Genomic DNA, 24,867 nt, shown 5'->3' with positions numbered 1-24,867 from the left:
TCCAAGGCTCTGTGGTTTAACCCACAGCGCCACCCGCGTTAAGCAGAGGTTGGATGGCAAATTGTCTCGGATGCTTTAGCTGAGATTCCTGCATTGCAAGGGGGTTGGACTGGATGAGTCCTGGGGTTCCCTTCGAACTCTACAGTTCTACGATTCTTTGAACCTGCTGTTCCAAATCTGGGACGCTTCCCGTTCTGTTTCAGCGTGATCTGCCCCTCCCACTCCCACACCACTTCAGACACGAGGGAAACAGGGAACCCTTTGTGTTCGTTTTTAGGGCACCGGATTCTGAAGCAGGTTGTTGTAGACAGCTGATCCTATATCTTAAGATGCCAAAGGGCCAGGTTTAGCCATGCCTGGGCCCTAATTGATGGTATCACAGCCCATTACCACATGCAACAAGTCACCTGATGCAATCCTGCCGGACTGTACTATTTAAGGACACAACTGGGAGACAGGAATGCCCTTTATCAGCTAAATCTGGTGCACAGGATGAGACCCTCCCTGCCCGCAGACTGTCTCTCCAGAGTGGTGCATGCTCTGGTTATCTCCCGCTTGGACTACTGCAATGCGCTCTACGTGGGGCTGCCTTTGAAGGTGACCCGGAAACTACAACTAATCCAGAATGCAGCAGCCAGACTGGGGACTGGGAGCGGCTGCCGGGACCACATAACACCAGTCCTGAAAGACCTACATTGGCTCCTGGGACGTTTCTGAGCACAATGCAAAGTGTTGGTGCTGACCCTGAAAGCCCTAAACGGCCTCAGTCCAGTATCCCTGAAGGAGCGTCTCCACCTCCATCATTCAGCCCGGACACTGGGGTCCATATCCCGAGGGCCTTCTGGTGGTTCCCTCCCTGCGAGAAGTGAGGCAGGGAACCGGGCAGAGGGCCTTCTCGGTGGTGGCGCCCACCCTGTGGAACGCCCTCCCGTCTGATGTCAAAGAGAAAAATAACTACCAAACTTTTAGAAGACATCTGAAGGCGGCCCTGTTTAGGGAAGCTTTTAATGTTTAATAGGTTATTGTATTTTAGTGTTTTGTTGGAAGCCGTCCAGAGTGGCTGGGGAAACCCAGCCAGATGGGCGGGATATAAATAATAAATTATTATTATTATTATTATTATTATTATTATTATTATTATTAGGGGACAATCCCCTCCATTTCAAATGCACCAACAACGCTCGGATAGAGAACTCCTCTGCCCCCCTCCCCACAGCTCCACAATATGAAAGCATGCATAGATTCTACGTTTCTGGTCCTCATGGTGTCCACATCTCTTGAAGTAGAAATCACATGTGCCGCTTCCGCCTAAAACCCTTGCTTTATATTTTTCTTCCTTCCCCTCTTCTGTGCCCCAAGGCAGGAAACAAACAGCATCTAATTAGCCTGGGTTTTTTAATTGAAAAGCACAGTGTTCATCCTTGCAAAAGAGGCCGGTCCATTTCACAGATTAATGGATTTTTAAAAGCCACCCTCCACCCAAAATCACGACTCCTCTTGAATTGGCCGAGGCAGGAAAGGGGAATTGGATCACCCCCCAAAAACAGCTTTTGCTTGCGAGAGCAGTGTTTTCTGTTGGAAAATGTTAGCGGGAAGGGAATAGGGTTGCGATGAAAGATTCCTGCAAATCAGGGATGTGGTCTTCCCGTTGCGGACTGCGGCGGCCGTAATCGCTGACCGCAGGCCAGGGGAGTGGAAGCGGAACAACGTTCTGCCTGGATACAGATTCTGCCCCCAATTCCTGCTCTTAGAAGAGGCAATCCCCGTTATCAGAAAGGAATCCCTTTTCTAAAAAGACGCATGCCTCAAATAATATCTAGAGGGATGTCTCTGGTTATAAGAAGAATCATTCCCTGCTCACGTGAAGCGATCTCTCTCCTAAATAGAGGCTTCCCCAAGGATAACTAGAGGAATCCCTCTTCTGAGTACAGCGGTCCCTTGGTTCTCAAACGTCTTGGTCCTCAAACTACTTGGAACCTGAATGCTGCAAACCCGGAAGGAAGTGTTCCGGTTTGCGAACTTTTTTCGGAAGCCGAACGTGCTCCGTTTTGAGTGCCACGCTTCTGTTTTGAGCCTTACGTTGAGGTCTGTCTGTTTTTGCTATTTACCGTATTTTTCGCTCTATAAGACGCACCAGACCACAAGACGCACCTAGTTTTTGGAGGAGGAAAACAAGAAAACATTCTGAATCCCAGAAGCCAGAACAGCAAGAGGGATCGCTGCGCAGTGAAAGCAGCAATCCCTCTTGCTGTTCTGGCTTCTGGGATAGCTGCGCAGCCTGCATTCGCTCCATAAGACGCACACACATTTCCCCTTACTTTTTAGGAGGGAAAAAGTGAGTCTTATAGAGCCAAAAATACGGTAATTTTGCATTTTTGTTTTCGCGGCTCTCTTTCGTTTTGTTTTCGCAACTGTATGGAACCCGGTTCAGCTACTGATGGATCAATGGCACGACTGCAGCACATTGTTTATCGCTTTCGTTTTATGGATCGGCGGTCTCGTCAGATAGCAAAATCCATGTCAAATTGCTGTTTTTAAAAGCCTGGAATGGATTAATCCGTTTTGCATTCCCTTCTATGGGAAAGCAGTGCGCCTTGAGTTTGGTTTTGGAACGGACTTCCGGGATGGATGAAGTTTGAGAACCAAGGGCATTCCCACATCTCTCACACAAAACAGGGAAATGCTTCTTTTTAAAGATCAGGGTTTGGGAGACAGCGCAGAAGAACTGCTTCTAGGGACGCTTCTGAAGGTTTTCCTTGGAGTCGTTTCAAAGGGCTGTTCTGCATTCGAATCGGCCCTCATCCCAGCAGTTTCCGCTTCCTTTTGCACCTTCTTGCCTGGTATTGTCAGAGCATCTCCCTGGGACACCCCCCACTCTCGCCGGAACAGACCCTTGGCACAATCTTGGATATAATCATGTCCAGATTTCTGTGGCTGCATTTGGGGGGATGAATGAACTGAAATCTCCTTATCCCTAGAGGCAAAGGTGGTCAAGACTCGGAGAGGTTGTCGGTTGTTGGAGCTGGGCCGAACGGGGAGATTTGGCACCATGCGGCCAGTCACATCGGCTCCCGGCTGCTGTCCTCGTCCTTCACCCCCCCCAAGCCGGACTTTACATGCTGGTCACTTTGTCGCTATCTAGCTCCTTTCCGTGAGAGCTCCCCTCTTCAGGATCCATGGCGATGTTGTCATAAATGTTGCCTGGGCTGGAAGAAGAAGAAGAGGAGGAGGAGTTTGGATTTGATATCCTGCTTTATCACTACCTGAAGTAGTCTCAGCGGGTGGCGCTGTGGGTTAAACCACAGGGCCTAGGACTTGCCGATCAGAAGGTTGGCAGTTTACCTTCCCACCAGAGCGGTACCTATTGATCTACTTGCACTTTGTGCTTTTGAACTGCTAGGTGGGCAGGAGCAGGGACTGAGCAACGGGAGCTCACCCCGTCATCGTGGGGATTCGAACCGCCAACCTTCTGATCGGCAAGTCCTAGGTCCTGTGGTTTAACCCACAGTGCCACCCGCATCCCAAAATGAGAGTATCTACCCCTAAACATTTTTTTAAAGAAAAAAGCACTGTTTTTATATATGTTGGAAGCCTCCCAGAGTGCTGGGGAAACTGAGTCGGATGGATGAGGTATAAATAGCAAAAACGCCTTTCTTTATTGTACCTTGTTTTTTTAAGAATCTGTCATTTTGCTGTTTTAATGCTTTAAATGTTTATGGAAGACAATCTTACTCGGCTACGAGTGATCGCCAAAGAAGAATAATGCTTTAAATAAAAGTGGTTTTTTTGTTTTAAAGAAACAAACTTGCAGCAGAAGATCAGAAAATTGCTGTATCAGGCGAATCAGAACGCCCATCGCATCTGCGGCCAAAAGAATTAAAACGGAACGAAATAGACACACACAAACGCACACCATCACAAAAGCCACAATATTTACCGAAGTTCGGTGCTCATCGACTTCCCTTCGCCATCCCTGCAAAGAGAGCAAGGTCGTCACTGGAGAAAGGGGAGCAGAAGGGGTTGGACTAGACGGCTTCTTGGGGTCCCATTCCAATTCTGCAATTCTGTGATTCTAACCACCACCCAGACTTGACGGGCCTGATCCAGCAGGATTCCTGCTATGTCCTCAACACCCTCGCAAGACCTCCAGGCGAAATCGTGAGGCCGCCGCTTGTGTGTTGAAGCGATGATTCTTCAACATCAACTTCATAGAATCATAGAATCATAGAATCATAGAGTTGGAAGAGACCACAAGGGCCATCGAGTCCAACCCCCTGCCAAGCAGAAAACACCATCAGAGCACTCCTGACATATGGTTGGACTGGTTGTGTTTTGCGGATGCCTGACTATCGTCTTCCAAAGCGACTCCTCTATTCCAAACTTAAAAATGGAAAGCGTAATGCTGGTGGTCAACAAAAGAGGTTTAAAGACTCTCTCAAGGCAAATCTAAAAAAATGTAGTATAAACACCGACAACTGGGAAACACTGGCCTGCGAGCGCTCCAGTTGGAGAACAGCCTTGACCAAAGGTGTCGTGGGCTTTGAAGACACTCGAACTCAGGACGCAAGGGAGAAATGTGCTAAGAGGAAGGCACGTTTGGCAAATCCACACCGGGATCAACTCCAGCCTGGAAACCAATGTCCCCACTGTGGAAGGACATGGGGATCCAGAATTGGCCTCCACAGTCACTTACGGACTCATTGTTAAAACCGTGTTTGGGGAAGACAATCTTACTCGGCTACGAGGGATCGCCGAAGAAGAAGAAGAGGAGGAAGAAGAAGAAGAGGAAGAAGAAGAAGAGGAAGAAGAGGAGGAGGAGGAGGAAGAATAGGAGGAAGAATAAGAAGAGGAAGTAGAGGAAGAAGAAGAAGAGGAGGAGGAAGAAAGAGGAGAAGAAGAAGAAGAAGAAAGAAGAAGAAGAGGAGGAGAAGGAAGAGGAATAATAAGAAGAAGGAGGAAGAAAGAGAAGAAGAGGAAGAGGAGGAGGAGGAAGAAGAGGAATAATAATAAGAAGAAGAGGAGGAAGAAGAAGAAGGAAGAAGAGGAAGAAGGAATAAGAGGAGGAGGAGGAATAAATAGTTGTGGCTTGGGGAGAGAGAAACAGCTCGCGGATAAAGAAGGAAGCTTTCAAAAAGCGAGAGACCTACTTTTCCTTGGAGAAGAAGAAGCGATTGATGAGGGAGGCCACGAATACCACGCCTAGGAAACCGAGGACGGCGGCAAGGCCCACCAGCCAGGGCTGCAGACCGCTGGAGCCGTTTGTGGTACCCGTCACGGCGCCTAAACGGATTAAGGGTAGGTCCTTTTGGGTCAAGCGGAAAAACTCCGGGCGTTGCTACATCATCCCCCCATCGCTACCGGTCTGTGTTTCAAAGAGGAGTCCAAAAATAAGGAGGCTTCTATCTATTGACGCCTCAAGTCTCATGTGCCAGGGCGCATAATTATTATTATCAGTGCTTTTTTTCTGGGGGTACACGGGGGTACCCCTAAACATGTTGTTGAATCTTTATACTTTTGCCCATTTAATGTATTTATTTCCCCCAACCTGAACTATTAAATGGTGATTTTCTCGAGTCAAAATGAGAGTACCCCCTAAACATTAAAATTTTTTTAGGAAAAAAAGCCACTGGTTATTATTATTATTTATTATTTAGTGGATTTATATACCGCCCTATACCTGGTGTGTGTGTGTCAGGGCGGTTCACAGAATCAACTCAAGATATAAAACCACAAAATACCATCTTTTTTGCTCTATAAGACTCACTTTTTCCCTCCTAAAAAGTAAGGGGAAATGTGTGTGTGCGTCTTATGGAGCGAATGCAGGCTGCGCAGCTATCCCAGAAGCCAGAACAGCAAGAGGGATTGCTGCTTTCGCTGCGCAGCGATCCCTCTTGCTGTTCTGGCTTCTGAGATTCAGAATATCTTTTTCTTGTTTTCCTCCTCCAAAAACTAGGTGCGTCTTGTGGTCTGGTGCATCTTATAGAGCGAAAAATACGGTACCTAATAAAAATTAAATCAAGAAGTCAATAGCTCCCCCGGACACACACACAAAATACTTTCAAAAAGGGTATAGGATGTCCTTCGGAACAACCAAAGGCCTGGTTAAAAAGGAACGTTTTTGCCTGCCACCTAATGAAGGCGAACTTCCCTGGGGAGAGCATTCCCACAAACGGAGCCACTGCAGAGAAGGCCCCGCTCTCGTGTTGCCACCCTCCGCACCTCTCGAGGAGGGGGGACACGAACGTGGGCCTCAAGATGATCTCAGGATCCGGGTAGGTTCATATGGCGCGTCCAACATTTGCCAGGAGCCGTAAAATGAAGGTGCCCCTCTGTGCGCAGGGAGTTCTACGGCTTAGGGGCCACCACAGAGAAGGCCTTCACCCCGACACCCGCCCCCTGACAACGCCCTAAGCCTCTAGTATTGGAGGACTCGCCTATACACCCGCTCCTCTCATTTCATCCTCCCGACTGGCCCGCACGGTCACACCCAATGCTCTAACCACTAGGCCACGCTGCCTCTACGAATTAGGAGGTGCAGCTCTGCTTGGCAAGATTCTGAACAAGTTCTGCCACCTGTATCCGAACCTAATTCCTTCCCGGGGAGCCCTTGGCACACTCCTACCTTGGCCGTGGGCACAGGGGGCGAAGAAAATTCCCAGGAGCAGAGGCAGGCATGAGAATGCCTCCATCGCGTTGCTTCGATATGTGCTGTTCGGTGAGGCAGGTCTGTCCTTCCTGGTTTCTGTATTCATGTGTGTGAGACAGGAGATATCTACTTTCCTTGCAGGCTTAACTCTGGACTCTGAATCAAAGGGCATTTGATAATGGCAGTTCCGTCAGGCAGCTCTGCCTTCACGTGAGATGCCCGTGGAACAAGGGTTCGGCCAGGGCAAGGAACAAGCCACTCTGCTTTCACATGCAGGTGGACACGAAACAGATCCCGGCTGCTTTTGTGGCACTCATCCCCTCCACGTTTCTGCCGTGAAAATAGGGACGCCCTATTCCATCCCCTCCAACGTTTCTCCCGTGAAAAGAGGGACGTCCTATTCCATCCCCTCCAATGTTTCTCCCGTGAAAAGAGGGACGTCCTATTCCACCCCCTCCAACATTTCCCCGATGAAAATACGGACGTCCTATTCCATCCCCTCCAACGTTTCTCCCGTGAAAAGAGGGACGTCCTATTCCATCCCCTCCAACGTTTCTCCCATGAAAAGAGGGACGTCCTATTCCATCCCCTCCAACGTTTCTCCCCTGAAAATAGGGACGTCCTATTCCAACCCCTCCAATGTTTCTCCTATGAAAATAAAAAGGTAAAGGGACCCCTGACCATTAGGTCCAGTCGTGGCAGACTCTGGGGTTGCAGCGCTCATCTCACTTTATTGGCCGAGGGAGCCGGCGTACAGCTTCCGAGTCATGTGGCCAGCAGGACTAAGCCGCTTCTGGCGAACCAGAGCAGCGCACGGAAACGCTGTTTACCTTCCCGCCAGAGCGGTACCTATTTATCTACTTGCACTTTTGACATGCTTTCGAACTGCTAGGTTGGCAGGAGCAGGGACCGAGCAACGGGAGCTCACCCCATCATTGCGGGGATTCAAACCACCGACCTTCTGATCGGCAAGTCCTAGGCTCTGTGGTTTAACCCAGAGCGCCACCCGTGTCCCTTGAGGAGCCTAAATGGCCTGGCACATGCCCAACTGTTCTTACCTGCAAACGGCAATCTGTTCCTGGCATTTGGACTCTGACCATCACATGATCTGTGGACGCCCTGCCAGCCGCAGGAAAATCGGTGCCAGTCTGGCAGGAAGGGAGTGGCTGGGTGAGGAACATTGAGATTCAATTCTCCTCTCAGGTTCTCCTTTTTCCAGTCGTTAAGTCCAGCTCTCTATATTTCAACAGTGGTTTGTAATTACAGTGGTGCCTCGGGTTAAGTACTTACCGTATTTTTTGCTCTATAAGACTCACTTTTTCCCTGCTAAAAAGTAAGGGGAAATGTGTGTGCGTCTTATGGAGAGAATGCAGGCTGCGCAGCTATCCCAGAAGCCAGAACAGCAAGAGAGATTGCTGCTTTCGCTGCGCAGCGATCCCTCTTGCTCTTCTGGCTTCTGAGATTCAGAATATTTTTTTTCTTGTTTTCTTCCTCCAAAAACTAGGTGCGTCTTGTGGTCTGGTGCGTCTTACAGAGCGAAAAATACAGTGTTTTGTTTTGTTTTGAGAAAGGACTCTGGGTTTTTTTGGGGAGGGAAGTGCTTTTAAACATCCCCCCCCCCCCAATTTGTTATGGATCATTTCCCAATACTCTTTTACCCCTTTGCAAGTCCACCACACATGAAAAAACATGCCCTTGCACATTTTGCATGCTGTTTCCACCAACGCAGGCCTTTCCGAACTTTACCGCAGCAGATGGGATTTTTGTACGCATCGCTCCGCCGGACAATTGCATCTCAAAACCTGGGAGCGGGTCAGATTTTCTGCTCACGTACCATTTGGGAAAGCACCAATTAGGTTGGGTTTGCTCTTCAGGAATCCAAGTCCATCTCCTTACTTAGTGGGAAGGATGGCTCCAGATTTGTGGCGGCGGCACGAAGGCAGCTGGTACTTTGTGGGTCCGGATTAAACATTAAAGGGCCTGTCATGTGTGGTGTTGTGGGAAACCTCGTTCCGAGGGAGGCCGGCTGCCCCAGATTTTGACAGTAGCAACACAGCAACAAACAAACCTATGGTCACGCAAAGCATACTCAATAAAAACCGCCTGTGTTCTTAGATAAATAAGGTATACTATTCATGTATCGAGCAATGACAAACCTAGACAGCATCTTAAAAAGCAGAGACATCACCTTGCTGACAAAGGTCCGTATAGTAAAGCTCTGGTTTTCCCAGTAGTGATGTATGGAAGTGAGAGCTGGACCATAAAGAAGGCTGATCGCCGAAGAATGGATGCTTTTGAATTCTGGTGCTGGAGGAGACTCTTGAGAGTCCCATGGACTGCAAGACGACTGGCAGGACTCGTATGCCATGCCCGTTTTTAATGTTACAAACACCTCCATCTCTGAGCAGTGAGATTTTTCGAGAGGGCCAACATGTATCCTGGGTTAGCTTTCCTGGGTACGAAGGTCGCTGGAGGTGGCAGTTTCTTCGTGATAAAATCAGGCACAAAACGGGGGGGAAAGGAAAGGAAAGAAATAGACGTCACAGGGAGTCTGGACATTCATATCCAGGGGTGATATATATATATATTCAGTATGTCTGGGGGAATCATCTCTCCAGCTGATCCAAGCACGACTCAGCCAGTTGCTGAAGGCGATGCACAGCCCGTCTCCATCCCAGGTAGGGGGTGCAGGATGCGGCCCGCCACACACTCCACCCCTGGGAAAGGGGCACCCTTTTGCCAAGCCAGGCGATGGTCGGGAAAGGCTGCAATCTCACATCCGTCCGAGGCCTCTTCCAGCCTCTTCCTCTCTTCCAGTTTGGGGCCAAAGGCCCAATCTAACCGTGGGGGGAAAAAGAGAAAATTAAAACCAGCAGGTGTGGACAGAAGAAAGCTGGGTATGTCGCAGTGCCGGATTTTGTTGTTGTTGTTTAGTCGTTTGTTGTGTCCGACTCTTCGTGACCCCATGGACCAGAGCACGCCAGGGTTTACAGATAAGCAAAACAAGCTCTAGCTTAGGGCCTCACTCTCTTGGGGCCCCCCAAAAATTTAAAGGAAAAAACAACCTGGATGTACATTTCCAAAATACAAGATAAAAAAAACAAATCAAATAAAACTTACATACAGCAACAGTGTTTTGTGTTGTGTAGGCTCCTAGGAATGGGACGCGGGTGGCGCTGTGGGTTAAACCACAGAGCCTAGGACTTGCCGATCAGAAGGTCGGTGGTTCGAATCCCCGCAATGACAGGGTGAGTTCCCGTTGCTCGGTCCCTGCTCCTGCCCACCTAGCAGTTCGAAAGCACACCAGTGCAAGTAGATACTAAATAGGTACCACTCTGGCGGGAAGGTAAACGGCGTTTCCGTGCGCTGCTCTGGTTCGCCAGAAGCGGCTTAGTCCTGCTGGCCACATGACCCGGAAGCTGTACGCCGGCTCCCTCGGCCAGTAAAGCGAGATGAGCGCCGCAACCCCAGAGTCGGCCATGACTGGACCTAATGGTCAGGGGTCCCTTTATCTTTTTAGGCTTCTAGGATATAAGTCATGGGCCCCGCCTGCTAGCCTGCTCCCTAAAATATCCCTGGTTTGCTCCTTTCTATATATAGGGTGCCTGCATTCTGCTATTTATCATTATTAAGACGAACAGACATTTCCCCTTACTTTTTAGGAGGGAAAAAAGTGCGTCTTATGGAGCGGAAAATACGGCACTCAAACTGGTCCTGAGGACCAGCAACTTGGGGGGGAAAGGGGGAGCTTCTAGGAGATCTGCCACTCACCCGCAAAGTCATGTGCGAGGTCGTTGATGAGGTGACCCACAATTGCGTAAGCGACCACGACCACGATGATCACAGCCATCAGAAGATACAAGGCATAGCGGGGCAGGCGGATTGAATCCAGCGAGGGAGGTTTGTAATCTCTGAAGAGGTCACCCCCCTCCTCCTCCTCCTCTCCGGACTGCATCAAGCAAGGATTCGCACCCGGGTCCCCGGCGCCTCGTTCCCCTTCCTTCCCCAATCAGCGATCGTCACTTAGGTTTCGCTTGATGGATGTTCTGGGGAAGAAATAGACAGGGGCAAGACAATAACCTGCCCAAAAAGGACATTGAGTTTGGTACACTCACCGTATTTTCCGCTCTATAAGACGCACCAGACCACAAGACACACCTAGTTTTTGGAGGAGGAAAACAAGAAACAAAACATTCTGAATCTCAGAAGCCAGAACAGCAAGAGGGATCGCTGTGCAGCCAAAGCAGCAATCCCTCTTGCTGTTCTGGCTTCTGGGATAGCTGTGCAGCCTGCATTCGCTCCATAAGACGCAGACACATTTCCTCTTACTTTTTAGGAGGGGAAAAGTGAGTCTTAAAGAGCAAAAAAAAATACGGTGAGTGTACAACGCCGGTGCCACCCGTTGCACCAAGCTCAATGTCCTTTTTGGGCAGGCTGCAAATCAAGCTACCTCAGTTTGCGGCTAAGGCTAAATTTCTAAACCTAGCTTTTGTTTTCTGGGATTTGCAGGAAGCGACTTACCTGGCGACAGGGAACAGCTGGTGTGCGATGCAAAATCATCGATTGGCACGACTCGAAAGACTCCGCAAAGCGTTCCTGCTGATCTGTCGACTTTTTAGGGGTGAAAGATGCTGTTTGCCAACAGCTGGAGAGCAAAGGCTCCGCGCAACCACCCAGCCAGCTTTTAAAATTTTATTTTAAATACAGATATCCTTGCTCAAAGCTTCCCCTCTTCCAGACATCTCCCCCCTTTCCTCCCCCCCCAAAAAAAAATCTGCAGAAGACAAATCTACTATTCTGGGCTCCCTCCCCCTCCCCATGAGCTGATCTCTTAAAATCAGCTAAGCAGATCGTAGCTGGGGATTTTGAGAGGGGAGGGTTGGGATGAAGGCAGGCAGGCAGGCAGAGAATCCACTATTTTGAGTCTCAGCTGCCCGTTAATTCGCGCTGCAGTACACAGAAGCAAGGGACACGGGTGGAGCTGTGGGTTAAACCACAGAGCCTAGGACTTGCCGATCAGAAGGTCGATGGTTTGAATCCCTGCAACGGGGTGAGCTCCCGTTGCTCGGTCCCTGCTCCTGCCAACCTAGCAGTTCGAAAGCACGTCAAAGTGCAAGTAGATAAACAGGTACCGCTCCGGCAGGAAGGTAAATGGCATTTCTGTGCGCTGCTCTGGTTCGCCAGAAGCGGCTTCTTCCTGCTGGCCACATGACCTGGAAGCTGTACGCCGGCTCCCTCAGCCAGTAAAGCGAGATGAGCGCCACAACCCCAGAGTCGGCCACGACTGGACCTAAAGGTCAGGGGTCCCTTTACCTTTACCTAGAAGCAAAGGATTCACTTTCTTCCTCAGACCACAGGGGATGAATGAAATAAACACGGCAAACAAGATTGCAGTCCTCATTGTTTTGGAGTAAAAGGCTGGTCTAACAAGGGAACTTTTTCAGCAGGGGGCCGGTCCACTGTCCCTCAGACCTTGTGGGGGGCCGGACTATATTTTGAAGGGGTGGTGGTGGGAATGAACGAATTCATATGCCCCACAAAAAATCCAGAGATGCATTTTAAATAAAAGCACACATTCTACTCATGTAAAAACACGCTGATTCCCGGACCGTCCGCGGGCCGGATTGAGAAGGTGATTGGGCCGGATCCTGCACCCAGGCCTTAACTTGCCTACCCCTGGCATAGCTCATAGCTTCTCTGAGTTATTCAAGCCCCTTCACCATGACAAGGCAGTGATCCTTTTTGACACCGCGCTTTGGAATCGGCCTCTGGGGAGCGGCTCCTGAAAGCCTTGACATTGAAAACGGGTTCTGCCAAGCCTGATCTGCTTTTAAACGTTTAAGCCCCGGTAAACCTAATCCGCGATGGTTTTTGGCTAAAGGAGGTTGCTTTCACGCAGAAGCAAGCCCGCAATATTCCCTTTCCCCCGAAATCCCTTTCCGAATCAGCCTTCCACAATCCTCTTATTACTTTGTGTGTACGAAACCGATTCATAATCCTCTTTCCAGCTTGGCATCTGTTGGTGGGGGAGGGGTCTTGGGTGTTGGGTGTCCCCCTACTCTTTGGTTGTGGACTGATATATATATATATATATATATATATATATATATATATATATGCAGGTTATATATATATATATATATATATATATATATATATATATGCTTTCGTAGATTTTCACGGGTACAGGAATGCAGGTTTTGGTGTCTTCGGGTGTCTTCCCGTGTAAGAGTTGGGGTGTCTAGGCGACGTTTCGACGAGGTCTCACTCGTCATCTTCAGGCTGGTGCTTTCGGCTTCTTGTTACTGGAACAGAGCAGGATCTCAGTATTTGAGTTCCTATAAATACTGTTGAGGGGGTGTGGTGTATAGCCTCAAACGTTCTGGGCAGAGAGGAAGTTCCCAGGTTAGTGTGCCTTTTCTTCTTTTGTTCCTTAATTACTTGAGGGATATCTTGAGTGATTTCTTGAGTGATATTCTGAGTACCACTTAGGTGGGTCATTAGGTGTGGATTAGTTGCTAAAGCTTTCGTGTCTTGACCTCTTGAGCTTGTGAAGAGTTTTTCTGAGAAGATGGCTGTACTGCACTTAGTTGTGCTCTGGCTTGGCTTCGTGTATAGGGGCGAGCTGTGGTTTTGTGCCCTGTGCCAGCCAGATCTGTGTAGGGATTGCAGGGGGGTGCAGCATCCGGAGGTGCCACTATGGTTTGGCTACTGGATGGTGTCTGTAATTTATCTGTGGAGAGGGTCTGGGTTTGGGTCTGGTGTGGTTGATTGGTGATGGCGTTCTGTGTGCCTCTGGTTCTGGTGTCGGTTTTTGTGGGGAGGGCTAATTTCCAGATGTCTGGCAGGCGGGACGTGTCGTCACGCTTGTTCATGTTGTGAGGGTGTTTCTCTATCTCGATGGCTTCCATGATTATTCTCTTGTGGTGATGTTCCATGTTAAAGAGCAATTTGGAATCTGCAAAATTAATTTCATGTCCTGTTTCTTTCATGTGTTGGAAAAGAGAGGAAGTTTTTTCTTCTTTTTTGACGGCATTCTTGTGTTCTGCGATACGTGCATTTATTCGTCTGTTTGTTTGTCCAATGTACGTGGCTGGGCAGACTTTGCAGGGTATTTCATAGACCCCTTGGTTTTTCAACTGGATTTTATCTTTGGGGTTTCTGAGGATATTGGCTATTTTTTGGTTGGTGCAAAAGGCTGTTTTGATATTGTGTTTATGGAGGATTTTGCTAATTTTATCTGTAGTGCCCTTGATATAAGGAAGGAGGGCCATGCCATTGTTTTCTTCTGTGTCTTGGTTTTTGGGGGGTGTTTCTTTTTGGATTAGCTTCGTAACCCTGTTTTGCTGGTATCCATTGGCGATTAACACATTTGAGAGATTCTGTAACTCAGTTGTCAAGTGGTCTTTGTCAGCCAGGCGTTTGGTTCTGGAGATGAGAGTCTTGGCTACGGAGTTTATTTGTGCAGGGTGGTGGTGTGATTGTGCATGTAAGTAGCGGTTGGTATGGGTTTTTTTTCGGTAGATAGTGTGTCCTAGGGAGCCATCAGGTTTTTTGTAGATTAGGACGTCAAGGAAGGGAAGTTGGTTGTTGGCTTCTATTTCCATAGTGAATTGTATTTTGGGGTGTAGGCAAGTCAGAACACAAACCCAAACTTTGGCTCAGATATGTTGACGACACCTTTGTAATTTGGCCACACGGGAAAGAAAAACTAGATAGCTTCCTCACACATCTCAACAGCCTACACCCCAAAATACAATTCACTATGGAAATAGAAGCCAACAACCAACTTCCCTTCCTTGACGTCCTAATCTACAAAAAACCTGATGGCTCCCTAGGACACACTATCTACCGGAAAAAAACACACACCAACCGCTACTTACATGCACAATCACACCACCACCCTGCACAAATAAACTCCGTAGCCAAGACTCTCATCTCCAGAACCAAACGCCTGGCTGACAAAGACCACTTGACAACTGAGTTACAGAATCTCTCAAATGTGTTAATCGCCAATGGATACCAGCAAAACAGGGTTACGAAGCTAATCCAAAAAGAAACACCCCCCAAAAACCAAGACACAGAAGAAAACAATGGCATGGCCCTCCTTCCTTATATCAAGGGCACTACAGATAAAATTAGCAAAATCCTCCATAAACACAATATCAAAACAGCCTTTTGCACCAACCAAAAAATAGCCAATATCCTCAGAAACCCCAAAGATAAAATCCAGTTGGAAAACCAAGGGGTCTATGAAATACCCTGCAAAGTCTGCCCAGCCACGTACATTGGACAAACAAACAGACGAATAAATGCACGTATCGCAGAACACAAGAATGCCGTCAAAAAAGAAGAAAAAACTTCCTCTCTTTTCCAACACATGAAAGAAACAGGACACGAAATTAATTTTGCAGATTCCAAATTGCTCTTTAACATGGAACATCACCACAAGAGAATAATCATGGAAGCCATCGAGATAGAGAAACACCCTCACAACATGAACAAGCGTGACGACACGTCCCGCCTGCCAGACATCTGGAAATTAGCCCTCCCCACAAAAACCGACACCAGAACCAGAGGCACACAGAACGCCATCACCAATCAACCACACCAGACCCAAACCCAGACCCTCTCCACAGATAAATTACAGACACCATCCAGTAGCCAAACCATAGTGGCACCTCCGGATGCTGCACCCCCCTGCAATCCCTACACAGATCTGGCTGGCACAGGGCACAAAACCACAGCTCGCCCCTATACACGAAGCCAAGCCAGAGCACAACTAAGTGCAGTACAGCCATCTTCTCAGAAAAACTCTTCACAAGCTCAAGAGGTCAAGACACGAAAGCTTTAGCAACTAATCCACACCTAATGACCCACCTAAGTGGTACTCAGAATATCACTCAAGAAATCACTCAAGATATCCCTCAAGTAATTAAGGAACAAAAGAAGAAAAGGCACACTAACCTGGGAACTTCCTCTCTGCCCAGAACGTTTGAGGCTATACACCACACCCCCTCAACAGTATTTATAGGAACTCAAATACTGAGATCCTGCTCTGTTCCAGTAACAAGAAGCCGAAAGCACCAGCCTGAAGATGACGAGTGAGACCTCGTCGAAACGTCGCCTAGACACCCCAACTCTTACACGGGAAGACACCCGAAGACACCAAAACCTGCATATATATATATATATATATATATATATATATATATGGGACGCGGGTGGCGCTGTGGGTTAAACCACAGAGCCTAGGACTTGCCGATCAGAAGGTCGGCGGGGTGAGCTCCCATTGCTAAGTCCCTGCTCCTGCCCACCTAGCAGTTTGAAAGCACGTCAAAGTGCAGGTAGATAAATAGGTACCACTCCGGCGGGAAGGTAAATGGCGTTTCCGTGCGCTGCTCTGGTTCGCCAGAAGCGGCTTAGTCCTGCTGGCCACATGACCCAGAAGCTGTACGCCATCTCCCTTGGCCAGTAAAGCGAGATGAGCGCCGCAACCCCAGAGTCGGCCACAACTGGACCTAACGGTCAGGGGTCCTTTTACTTTTAACTAAATGATATCGAGTGTCAGAACAACTTGGCCACAATAAGGAAATTTTGCCCATGGCGTGGCTATTTTCCACCTTCCCCTTTCGACTCTCTGGCACCCTCTCTGCATAACCAAGCAATTGTAAAATAAGCGCGTTTTTACTCTCGCAAGATTGAACGTCTTGCCCTCGGCTGGACTTTAGGGACGATTCCAACAGATCCCACCTGGAAAACGTCCCTGTGGAGATGGCAGTCCTGAATCGGTGGCGCACGCCCTTCTGGCTTGCCCTCTTTATAAAAGAGGAATGAGATTATCACCCCTCTTTTATCGTCCATCCCGGGTCGCCCAGCCACTGCCCCAGGGTCCTTTCTCTGGCCAGATCCAGATGAGCAGGTGACGGCAAAGGTGGCAATGTTTTTAGCTGGGGCAATCGGAATAAGATCCACTACTTGACCATGGATTCAAAACCCAAAAACATATTTTATACAATTGACTTTTTATTTCTATTCTTTGTATATCGTAGTGTTGTTTTACAGTGGTACCTCGGGTTAAGTACTTAATTTGTTCCGGAGGTCCGTTCTTAACCTGAAGCACCACTTTAGCTAATGGGGCCTTCTGCTGCCACCGCGCCGCTGGAGCACGATTTCTGTTCTCATCCTGAAGCAAAGTTGTTAACCTGAAGCACTATTTGTGTGTTAGCAGAGTCTGTAACCTGAAGCGTATGTAACCTGAAGCGTATGTAACCCAAGGTACCATTGTATTGCTACGGCCGATGGCTGACGCAAATAAATATTCATTCATTCATTTGACGCTACCACAAGAGTCGGCAGTCAGTTTTCAAAGCGAAATAAATACGCGTGAACATATATTTGCAAAAATGAGAAAGGGGAAACAGAAAAGTCACCAGATCCGGAACAGAACCCGCTATCGAGATGTAGGTACCCGTTACCCACCAACCACCAAGCAGAGAAACAGGCCGCAAATTAGAAACGGAGGCGAGACGTCTTGCGTCTCCCCGTCCGGCGCTGCGGGAATCCAAACCGGGATGAGATCGCGGCGGCCGAGACTCGGCCAGCTCTCAGTGCCCTTTTCAGTCCGATGTCTTCAGCTTGCTCAGTCCGTCGGGGTACTGGAAATCGCCGCCGTTCTCATAGTCGTAGATGTCCAGCGCTACCTCGCAGCTCTCCCGCACGACGCGCTCCTTGTCCTGGGCGTGGGCCTGCAAGGCGGAGAGGCACGAGGCCCGGGCGATGGAGCCCAGGGCCTCAGCGCACTCGTGGCGCACCATGGGGCTCTCGGCGCCGTCCTCCAGCGAGGCCGTCAGCTGCGGGACGCTGGCCTCGTGTTGCAGCTGTCCGAGGACGTAGGCGACCTCGTGGCGGAAGAGGGCGCTGCCGCAGCGGAGGCCTTGAGGGTGGAGGGGAGAGGAGAATCGCAGTTCAGGAAAGGGGCTTGAGGACTAGCGCCTTGTGTTATTTTTAAGAGCCAAGGCTTGTAGTGTTCCCAATAATAATAATTTATTATTTATACCCCGCCCACCTGGCTGAGTATCCCCAGCCACTCTGGGCGGCTTCCAATCAAGTGTTAAAAACAATACAGCACTAAATAGTAAAAACTTCCCTGAACAGGGCTGCCTTCAGATGTCTTTTAAAGAGAAGATAGCTGCTTATTTCCTTGACATCTGACGGGAGGGTGTTCCACAGGGCGGGCGCCACCACCGAGAAGGCCCTCTGCCTGGTTCCCTGTAACGTGGCTTCTCGCAGTGAGGGAACCGCCAGAAGGCCCTCAGGAGATGGACCCAGGTGTCCGGGCAGAACGATGGGGGTGGAGACGCTCCTTCAGATATACTGGACCAAGGCCGTTTAGGGCTTTCAAGGTCAGCACCAACACTTTGAATTGTGCTCGGAAACGTACTGGGAGCCAATGCAGATCTCTCAGGACCGGTGTTATGTGGTCCTGGCGGCCACTCACAGTCACCAGTCTGGCTTACGCATTCTGGATCAATTGCAGTTTCTGGGTCACCTTCAAAGGTAGCCCCACGGAGAGCGCATTGCAGTAGTCTAAGCGGGAGATAACCAGAGCATGCGCCACTCTGGCCAGACAGTCTGCAGGCAGGGAGGGTCTCATCCTGCGTACCAGATGGATCTGGTAGACAGCCGCCCTGGACACAGAATTAACCTACGCCTCCATGGACAGCTGTGAGTCCAAAATGACCCAAGCCAAAGGCCAGGCGGAACAACTCTGTCTTACAGGCCTTGCGGAAAGAAATCCGATCCCGCAGGGCCCTGGTCTCATGAGACAGAGCATTCCACCAGGCCGGGGCCAGTGTTGAAAAGGCCCTGGCTCTGGTTGAGGCTAATCTGACTTCCTTAGGACCCGGGACCACTAGGGTGTTGCTATTTATGGACCTTGAGGCTCTCCGTGGGGCATACCGGGAGAGGCGGTCCCGTAGGTACGAGGGTCCGAGGCAAGCAGGTGAGCGGGTCCAAATTCCGGCCAGAGCCGCTGACCAGGCAAAATCTCTGGCCCAAGAGAAGCGAGGACTTACCATCCGCCAAGGCCAAGACAGCCGCTTCCCCGCCGACGTTGCGCAGGGCAAACATGGCCCGGTATCGCTCGAACAGCGGCCGCGAATCGTCCAGCAAAGCCTGCCGCAACCTTTCCACATCCGCCTCCTCGGATGGAGGCGCCGGGTCTACGGAGGAGTAGGGACCGGAGGACGCTTCTGCCGGGTGTTCCTGAAGCCATTCCAGTCTCTTCAAAGCCAACTGACACGTCTCTGCCACCTGAAAAGGATGGAGGGGTCTTTTTCAAGAACGTATATTTCGTGAAGAACATGAAATACATTCTTTAAAAAAAAGGGAAGCATTTTTACTTGGTATTATAGGCCAGGATATTAATAGGCAAGATGTTAAACTGTTTTTATACGTAACAGCAGCGGCAAGAGTATCGTTAGCCCAGAAATGGAAGCGAGAGGAAATTCTGACGAAAGAAGAACGGCAGACGAAATTAATGGACTATGCAGAATTGGACAAAACGACAGAAAGGATTCGAAACCTGCGGGACCAGAAATTTACAGAAGATTGGAAGAAGCATATGAATTATTTGAAGAGCAACTGTAATCAACAAATTACGCTAGTTTTGTAAGGAGAAATATACGAAGTGTTTACGAAGCAGATAAAGATAGAGATATTGGTTATGAGTTTTAAATGTAATAGGGAAGATAAGAAATGCATACTGAGAGATTAGATTGGAAAATTTTCAGACAGGACTGGTGGAAGTCAAAAATATTGAATAAGGTGTAAAAGTATGTTTAATTACTGTTGAAAATGGTATGTTAAAAAAACTGATAAAAATCATATACCGTACTTCAGATTTTGAAAGGCCATTTCGGTTGATTAATCTATCCAGACATGTGTAACAAGACAAGAATCCAATATCTCTACTCAGACCAGGTCTCTCCACAGTTGAAATATTGAAATTACCGTATTTTTCGCTCTATAAGACGCACCAGACCACAAGACGCACCTAGTTTTTGGAGGAGGAGAACAAGAAAAAAAATATTCTGAATCTCAGAAGCCAGAACAGCAAGAGGGATCGCTGCGCAGTGAAAGCAGCAATCCCTCTTGCTGTTCTGGCTTCTGGGATAGCTGCACAGCCTGCATTCGCTCCATAAGACGCACACACATTTCCCCTTACTTTTTAGGAGGGGAAAAGTGAGTCCTATAGCGCAAAAAATACGGTATATATTAAAAAAAAACAGATGGAGGGGTGTTAACTTTTCGGATCGGGTCAGGTTCAGGGAAGAGTTGCAAAGGATCCCCTGGATTTACCTCGACGACAGGGTCTTCGGAGTATTGTTTGAGGACGTCTAGAACTTTGGGGTTCCCAATGGCACCGAGGGCCTCGCCTGTCAAAAGCAGGGAGAGAATGAGATACGAAGGTGGAAGCGGGGTATGTGTGTGTGTGTGTTATTAATTTTATTTGTTTATATCCCTCTCTCCCGCTGTAGACCCCACGGAGACACACAGCTAGGTGGGCAGGAGCAGGGACCGAGCAACAGGAGCTCACCCCGTCATTGCGGGGATTCAAACCGCTGACCTTCTGATTGGCAAGTCCTAGGCTCTGTGGTTTAGACCTAAAGGTAAAGGGACTCCTGACCATTAGGTCCAGTCGCGGATGACTCTGGGGTTGTGGCGCTCATTTTGCTTTACTGGCCGAGGGAGCCGGCGTACAGCTTCCGGGTCACGTGGCCAGCAGGACTGAGCCGCTTCTGGCGAACCAGAGCAGCGCACGGAAACGGCGTTTACCTTCCCGCCGGAGGGGTACTTATTTATCTACAGTGGTACCTCGGGTTACATACGCTTCAGGTTACATACGCTTCAGGTTACAGACTCTGCTAACCCAGAAATAGTTAAGAACTGTGCTTCAGGATAAGAACAGAAATCGGGCTCTTGCGGCGTGGCGGCAGCAGGAGGCCCCATTAGCTAAAGTGGTGTTTCAGGTTAAGAACAGTTTCAGATTAAGTACGGACCTCTGGAACGAATTAAGTACTTAACCCGAGGTACCACTGTACTTGCACTTTGACGTGCTTTCGAACTGGGACCGAGCAACGGGAGCTCACCCCGTCATTGCGGGGATTCGAACCGCCGACCTTCCGATCGGCAAGCCCAAGAGGCTCTGTGGTTTAACCCACAGCGCCGCCCGCGTCCCATAATAATTCTCCAGACGTTAAAAGCGTTCCCCAAACCAGCCCCCCCTGCAATCTGTCAACACAGCCCCTCTTACCAGCTTCGTGGCGGACCATGGGCTCCTGGCTAGCGTCTCGAAGAACCTCAATGAGGACTGGAATCGCTCTCTCGTCTTGCATCTGCCCTAAGCAGTAAGCCAGTTCGTGTTTGAGGAGCGCAGAGTCGTCCCCAAAACCTCGGCTGATCCACTCAATGGCTGCAGCCCCCCCTAGGTTTCGGAGGGTGAATAGCGCCCGGAAACGGGCTTTTAGGGGCTGACCGGCGTCCACCAGCGTCCGGCCGATCTGTTCAATTTCCTTTTCCGTCACCATGGTTGTCCGGGCAGGAGCTACTTCAAAAAACACCTAAAGGAAGAGAAAAAGAGGGGTGGTTTTTTGTGTGAAAGTCCGTGTTTCGGAGAAGCCCAAACTTCCCCCCCTTTTAAAATCACTTTATTGCATTTTAAAATTTACATGGCAAGAAAATAAATTACTCGTTGCATTCACATGAACAGAAAATAAAGCTATATATACATGAACGAAATGTGAAAAAAGTAAAAATTAAACATTGGGGGGGGGGAAACAAAAATTTATTATCGAAGGATTACAAACCATCATTTGAATGTTTTATACCCAAAATTCCTAGAACGACATTACCTTCATATTCACTTTTCTTTTTCGTTACGTTCTGATTATTCTCCTAAAGTGGTTTGAGTCCCTTCTATACTATTTGACTTCCCTCGATCTCTTTGCGGTTTCCAAATTTCTTTTACATTCAACTTACCTGTATTCCATAATTGAAAAACAACGTTCCCTTATATCTGTGAAGTTAGTCTAGGGCATAGCCAAGTGATGTTGTTGGAACCGTATTTTATTAGATAGTTATTAAATCAATCCCATTCTTTTTTCAACCTTGTCGCCTGAGTGGTTTCTTATTCATTCAGTCATTTTAGCGAGTTCAAACTTTTTAGCGAAGCCCAAAATTTGCAAATTGCAATCAGGGCAGATTTAAATCGAATCGCTATTAAATCACGATTTAAATCACCAGTCAGTAAGACTTGATTTAAATCTTCTTCCTTTTTTTACAGAAAGACTCATTCTTGCTGGTATCATCTTAATATTTACAAACCAGATGAAGGTTTCATTTGGATTGATAAATTTTCAGAGTAGTTTTTACAGTTATATCAAAAATTACCGATTTGGTTCTACTATTAGAAATACACAGACAGGTAATTATGAAATTATGGTGAGGTTTAATAAGTTAACTGTTTATATTTGGACAACTTTTCTGCTGTTCTTTATTGGAAGGAGAAAACTAATCATTTCCTTAGTAACAATTTAAACAATTTATTTAACTTAAACAATAACATTATAGAATATGTATCCATGTTTGTTAACTGATGCGGCTAAACAATTTTTTTTTAAAAAAACAACTTAGACTGAGTTTAAGCACACAGAAAAACTTAAAACAAATCCTTATTTCCTGATGAATAACCTTTGGACTATAATGTAACTTAAATAGAAAATCTTTAGAAAGATTTTTCCTCCAAAAGGATTTTATTTAAAAAATCCAATTTAAATTTTAAAATCTGATTATTATTTTTTTAAACCATTGATTTTTATCCACCCTGAATTTGCAGCGAGTTCAAGCAAATGTCCAACTCCTTTGGTCCATATATTTTTGGAAGGTGTCAAATTAACATGAATTGCAGTTGGTTTAATTTTTGCTTGTTTGGCTTCTGTGGGGTAAACAAAACGATTGGATCTCTCCCATTGCAGAGGGGAGAAAAGTTCCAGATCCAAAATTTTCTGGGGAAGCCAAGCCGAGTCGCTGGTAAAATTCCATTTCAGAGTCACCTGCAGGCAACTCTATGATACACACATAATTGTTGACTCAGGAGATGGTTTGGCTTTTAAGTCTTGGAAGACGCCCATAAATGGGAGATTTTTTATGTTATTGCTCAAGCACGCAAATCGACACCTGGCCAAAGCATTTTGGCGAAAACACTCCCAGGTATACACTGATGCAAAAAAAAAATTAATTACTGTATTGGTAAGGTGCAGCACAGTCCAACTCATCAAAATGTGATCAAAATGTGATTTGGACATTTTGTGGGTCAGAGGTCTGGGTTAATCCTTTAAAGGCCAAAGGAGTGGGGAGCAAGATGTAATTTGCTTTCAAATAAGCAGCTTTTTGCTCTTGCCCAGTGAGAAACAGAATATAGAATATAGAAAATGCATGCTCAGAATCACTCTCTATGCCAGAAATAAACTGTATATGATGCTATCACTGTAGCATCAAGCAGTAACAGGGGGAAACTGGGACACAAATAGTTGGAAATAAACTTTTTTCTTGAAAAACTGTTAAATGTGATGCAATTTGGCCTCAATTCGTTAAAAAATTGGGAAGCTTAATAAACAGGTGCAAATCAGAAGCGGCCAAGGCTGTTAACGAGCAAAGCTATGCAAATCAATGCCAGAGAATGCACAAATCAACGCAAATCATTGGCAGGCAATTTTTCAGCACCTGCTTAAAAACATTCTTCTTTCAACAAGCCTCCAGGGATGTTTAAAAAGCAAGTTTTAATGGGATCTCAGCCTGTAGCTGTTTTAACTTTTTGAAAGTTTTTTCATTATTGCTGTTGATTTTCCTGATGGATAATTTCACCGCTTTGTCTGCCTTTCTTTGGTCAACCCTTTGGAGCGGTTACTTTTTTGCAATTGAGCGATGCACAAATTTCATGAAACCAACAAATATACGGTATTATTATTATTATTATTTTAAAAAATCATTGGCAGGCACCAAAATAAATGATATGCAAATACCTGTAAACAAATATGCAAATTAACAAACGCATGTAAAGCTATGTAAATCAGCAAGGGGGTCCACGAACGTCGCCGGCAGCTCAGACAGAATATGCAAATGTATGCAAATACATGCAAATCAGCAGGAGCCAAAATAAAATTATCAGCTCTGGCCCAACCCACCAACCCCAAATCCACCCCAAGATTCTCCCCCCCCCATTGTCCCCCCAACCCTGGGTAGCTCCCCTGCCCCCTCCCATCCCGTCTCCATGGCAACAGGGATGCAGGCGGCTCCCCACCCGCTTTGATGTCTATCCCACTCACCTTTAAGTCGCACGCGTTCCAAGGCAGCCTTCTGCGCCTGCGCGGTGACAGGTAAACCACTGCGCCTGCGCACTGGCCGGACGGAACGCCCGCTCGGCTATGAGGCGGCGGACGGAACCAAGTACAATGAGAAGCTTGTGGGGGGGGAATAATGGTGGAGGCGGTCCTTTTCCTCCGTATTTCTCTTCTTCTCCTTCTTCTTCAATTCAGAGGGGCGAAGCGACAAAGTTTTTTCGCCTCAAATGGTCCTTTCTTCCTTTCTCCCCCCCCCTCACCTCCGCTTCAAATGGGTGAGTCCGAACGGGCGAAGGCCGGGAGAGGAAATGGCGGCCTCCGGCGCATGCGCGTTGGTAGGGAGACGCCGGCGTTGCTCCGCCTTCATTCCGTAAGGCGTGGCGTGGCGATAGACTTATGAATAATAGACTCGCGTGCAGCTCTGAGTTTCTGGGTTCAGTTTGGAACATTGCATCAGTCGCTGTTGCAATTGTGGATTTTGAAAGATTTTCTTTCTTTCTCTTGTTCTCTCTCTCTCTCTCTGCTTGCTTGCTTCTTTAATTTCTTATGTCTCTCCACATTTGCACATTATATTAATTTTGGGGTGGTCTTGGGCTCCAGGGTGGGCAATTTCAAATGTCTATTTAATAACAATGTGATAACATATAATAGTATACAAACAGCAGAATGTATCATCTGATGTAACAAACCAGAAATGATAGTTGAAGGAAGTCAACAGAGAAGGGGGGAAATTGGAAAGTGTATGTTTAGCAATGTTACTGGATATTTGTTATGAGAAAAGAAATATATATATGGTCTGAAGCTCAACATCAAAAAAAC

The 24,867-nt window shown here is 47.7% G+C and overlaps 3 protein-coding genes and 1 long non-coding RNA gene across 5 annotated transcripts in view; all 4 read right to left on the bottom strand.

Annotated features, from left to right (window-relative positions):
- The window catches only part of LOC310697606, a 54,946-nt gene extending 46,903 nt beyond the window's left edge, over nt 1–8,043 (bottom strand). Inside the window, exon 1 of the long non-coding RNA XR_014521092.1 lies at nt 7,937–8,043. This is a non-coding gene — a long non-coding RNA (uncharacterized lncRNA). The remainder of the gene's footprint in view (nt 1–7,936) is intronic.
- On the bottom strand, nt 1,379–6,944 carry SMIM24 (small integral membrane protein 24). The gene is made up of 4 exons (XM_083484258.1): nt 6,623–6,944; nt 5,148–5,280; nt 3,938–3,973; nt 1,379–3,206 (listed from the first exon to the last, which is right to left on the bottom strand). The coding sequence occupies exons 1-4, from the start codon at nt 6,816–6,818 to the stop codon at nt 3,113–3,115; spliced, it is 459 nt and encodes a 152-aa protein (XP_083340384.1). The 5' UTR covers nt 6,819–6,944; the 3' UTR covers nt 1,379–3,112.
- A 1,112-nt stretch (nt 8,044–9,155) lies between the features above and the next one.
- SMIM44 (small integral membrane protein 44) lies at nt 9,156–11,367 on the bottom strand. The gene is made up of 3 exons (XM_083484266.1): nt 11,168–11,367; nt 10,418–10,692; nt 9,156–9,483 (listed from the first exon to the last, which is right to left on the bottom strand). The coding sequence occupies exons 2-3, from the start codon at nt 10,599–10,601 to the stop codon at nt 9,281–9,283; spliced, it is 387 nt and encodes a 128-aa protein (XP_083340392.1). The 5' UTR covers nt 10,602–10,692; nt 11,168–11,367; the 3' UTR covers nt 9,156–9,280.
- A 5,642-nt stretch (nt 11,368–17,009) lies between these two features.
- On the bottom strand, nt 17,010–24,349 carry DOHH (deoxyhypusine hydroxylase). Of its 2 annotated transcripts, none has more exons than XM_083484138.1 (5): nt 24,034–24,349; nt 20,964–21,270; nt 20,009–20,085; nt 18,724–18,961; nt 17,010–17,582 (listed from the first exon to the last, which is right to left on the bottom strand). In XM_083484138.1, the coding sequence occupies exons 2-5, from the start codon at nt 21,235–21,237 to the stop codon at nt 17,266–17,268; spliced, it is 906 nt and encodes a 301-aa protein (XP_083340264.1). In that variant the 5' UTR covers nt 21,238–21,270; nt 24,034–24,349; the 3' UTR covers nt 17,010–17,265. The 2 variants fall into 2 exon arrangements, with proteins under 2 accessions (XP_083340264.1, XP_083340265.1); XM_083484139.1 differs by lacking the exon at nt 24,034–24,349 and adding an exon at nt 24,009–24,029.
- Between the last annotated feature and the right edge of the window lie 518 nt (nt 24,350–24,867).

Source organism: Podarcis liolepis (genome assembly GCF_965112155.1).
Source record: "Podarcis liolepis genome assembly, chromosome: 18".
Classification (NCBI taxonomy): Eukaryota; Metazoa; Chordata; class Lepidosauria; order Squamata; family Lacertidae; genus Podarcis; species Podarcis liolepis.
Note: the sequence above shows the minus strand (reverse complement) of the source record. Positions and strands in the feature narration are given on the sequence as shown.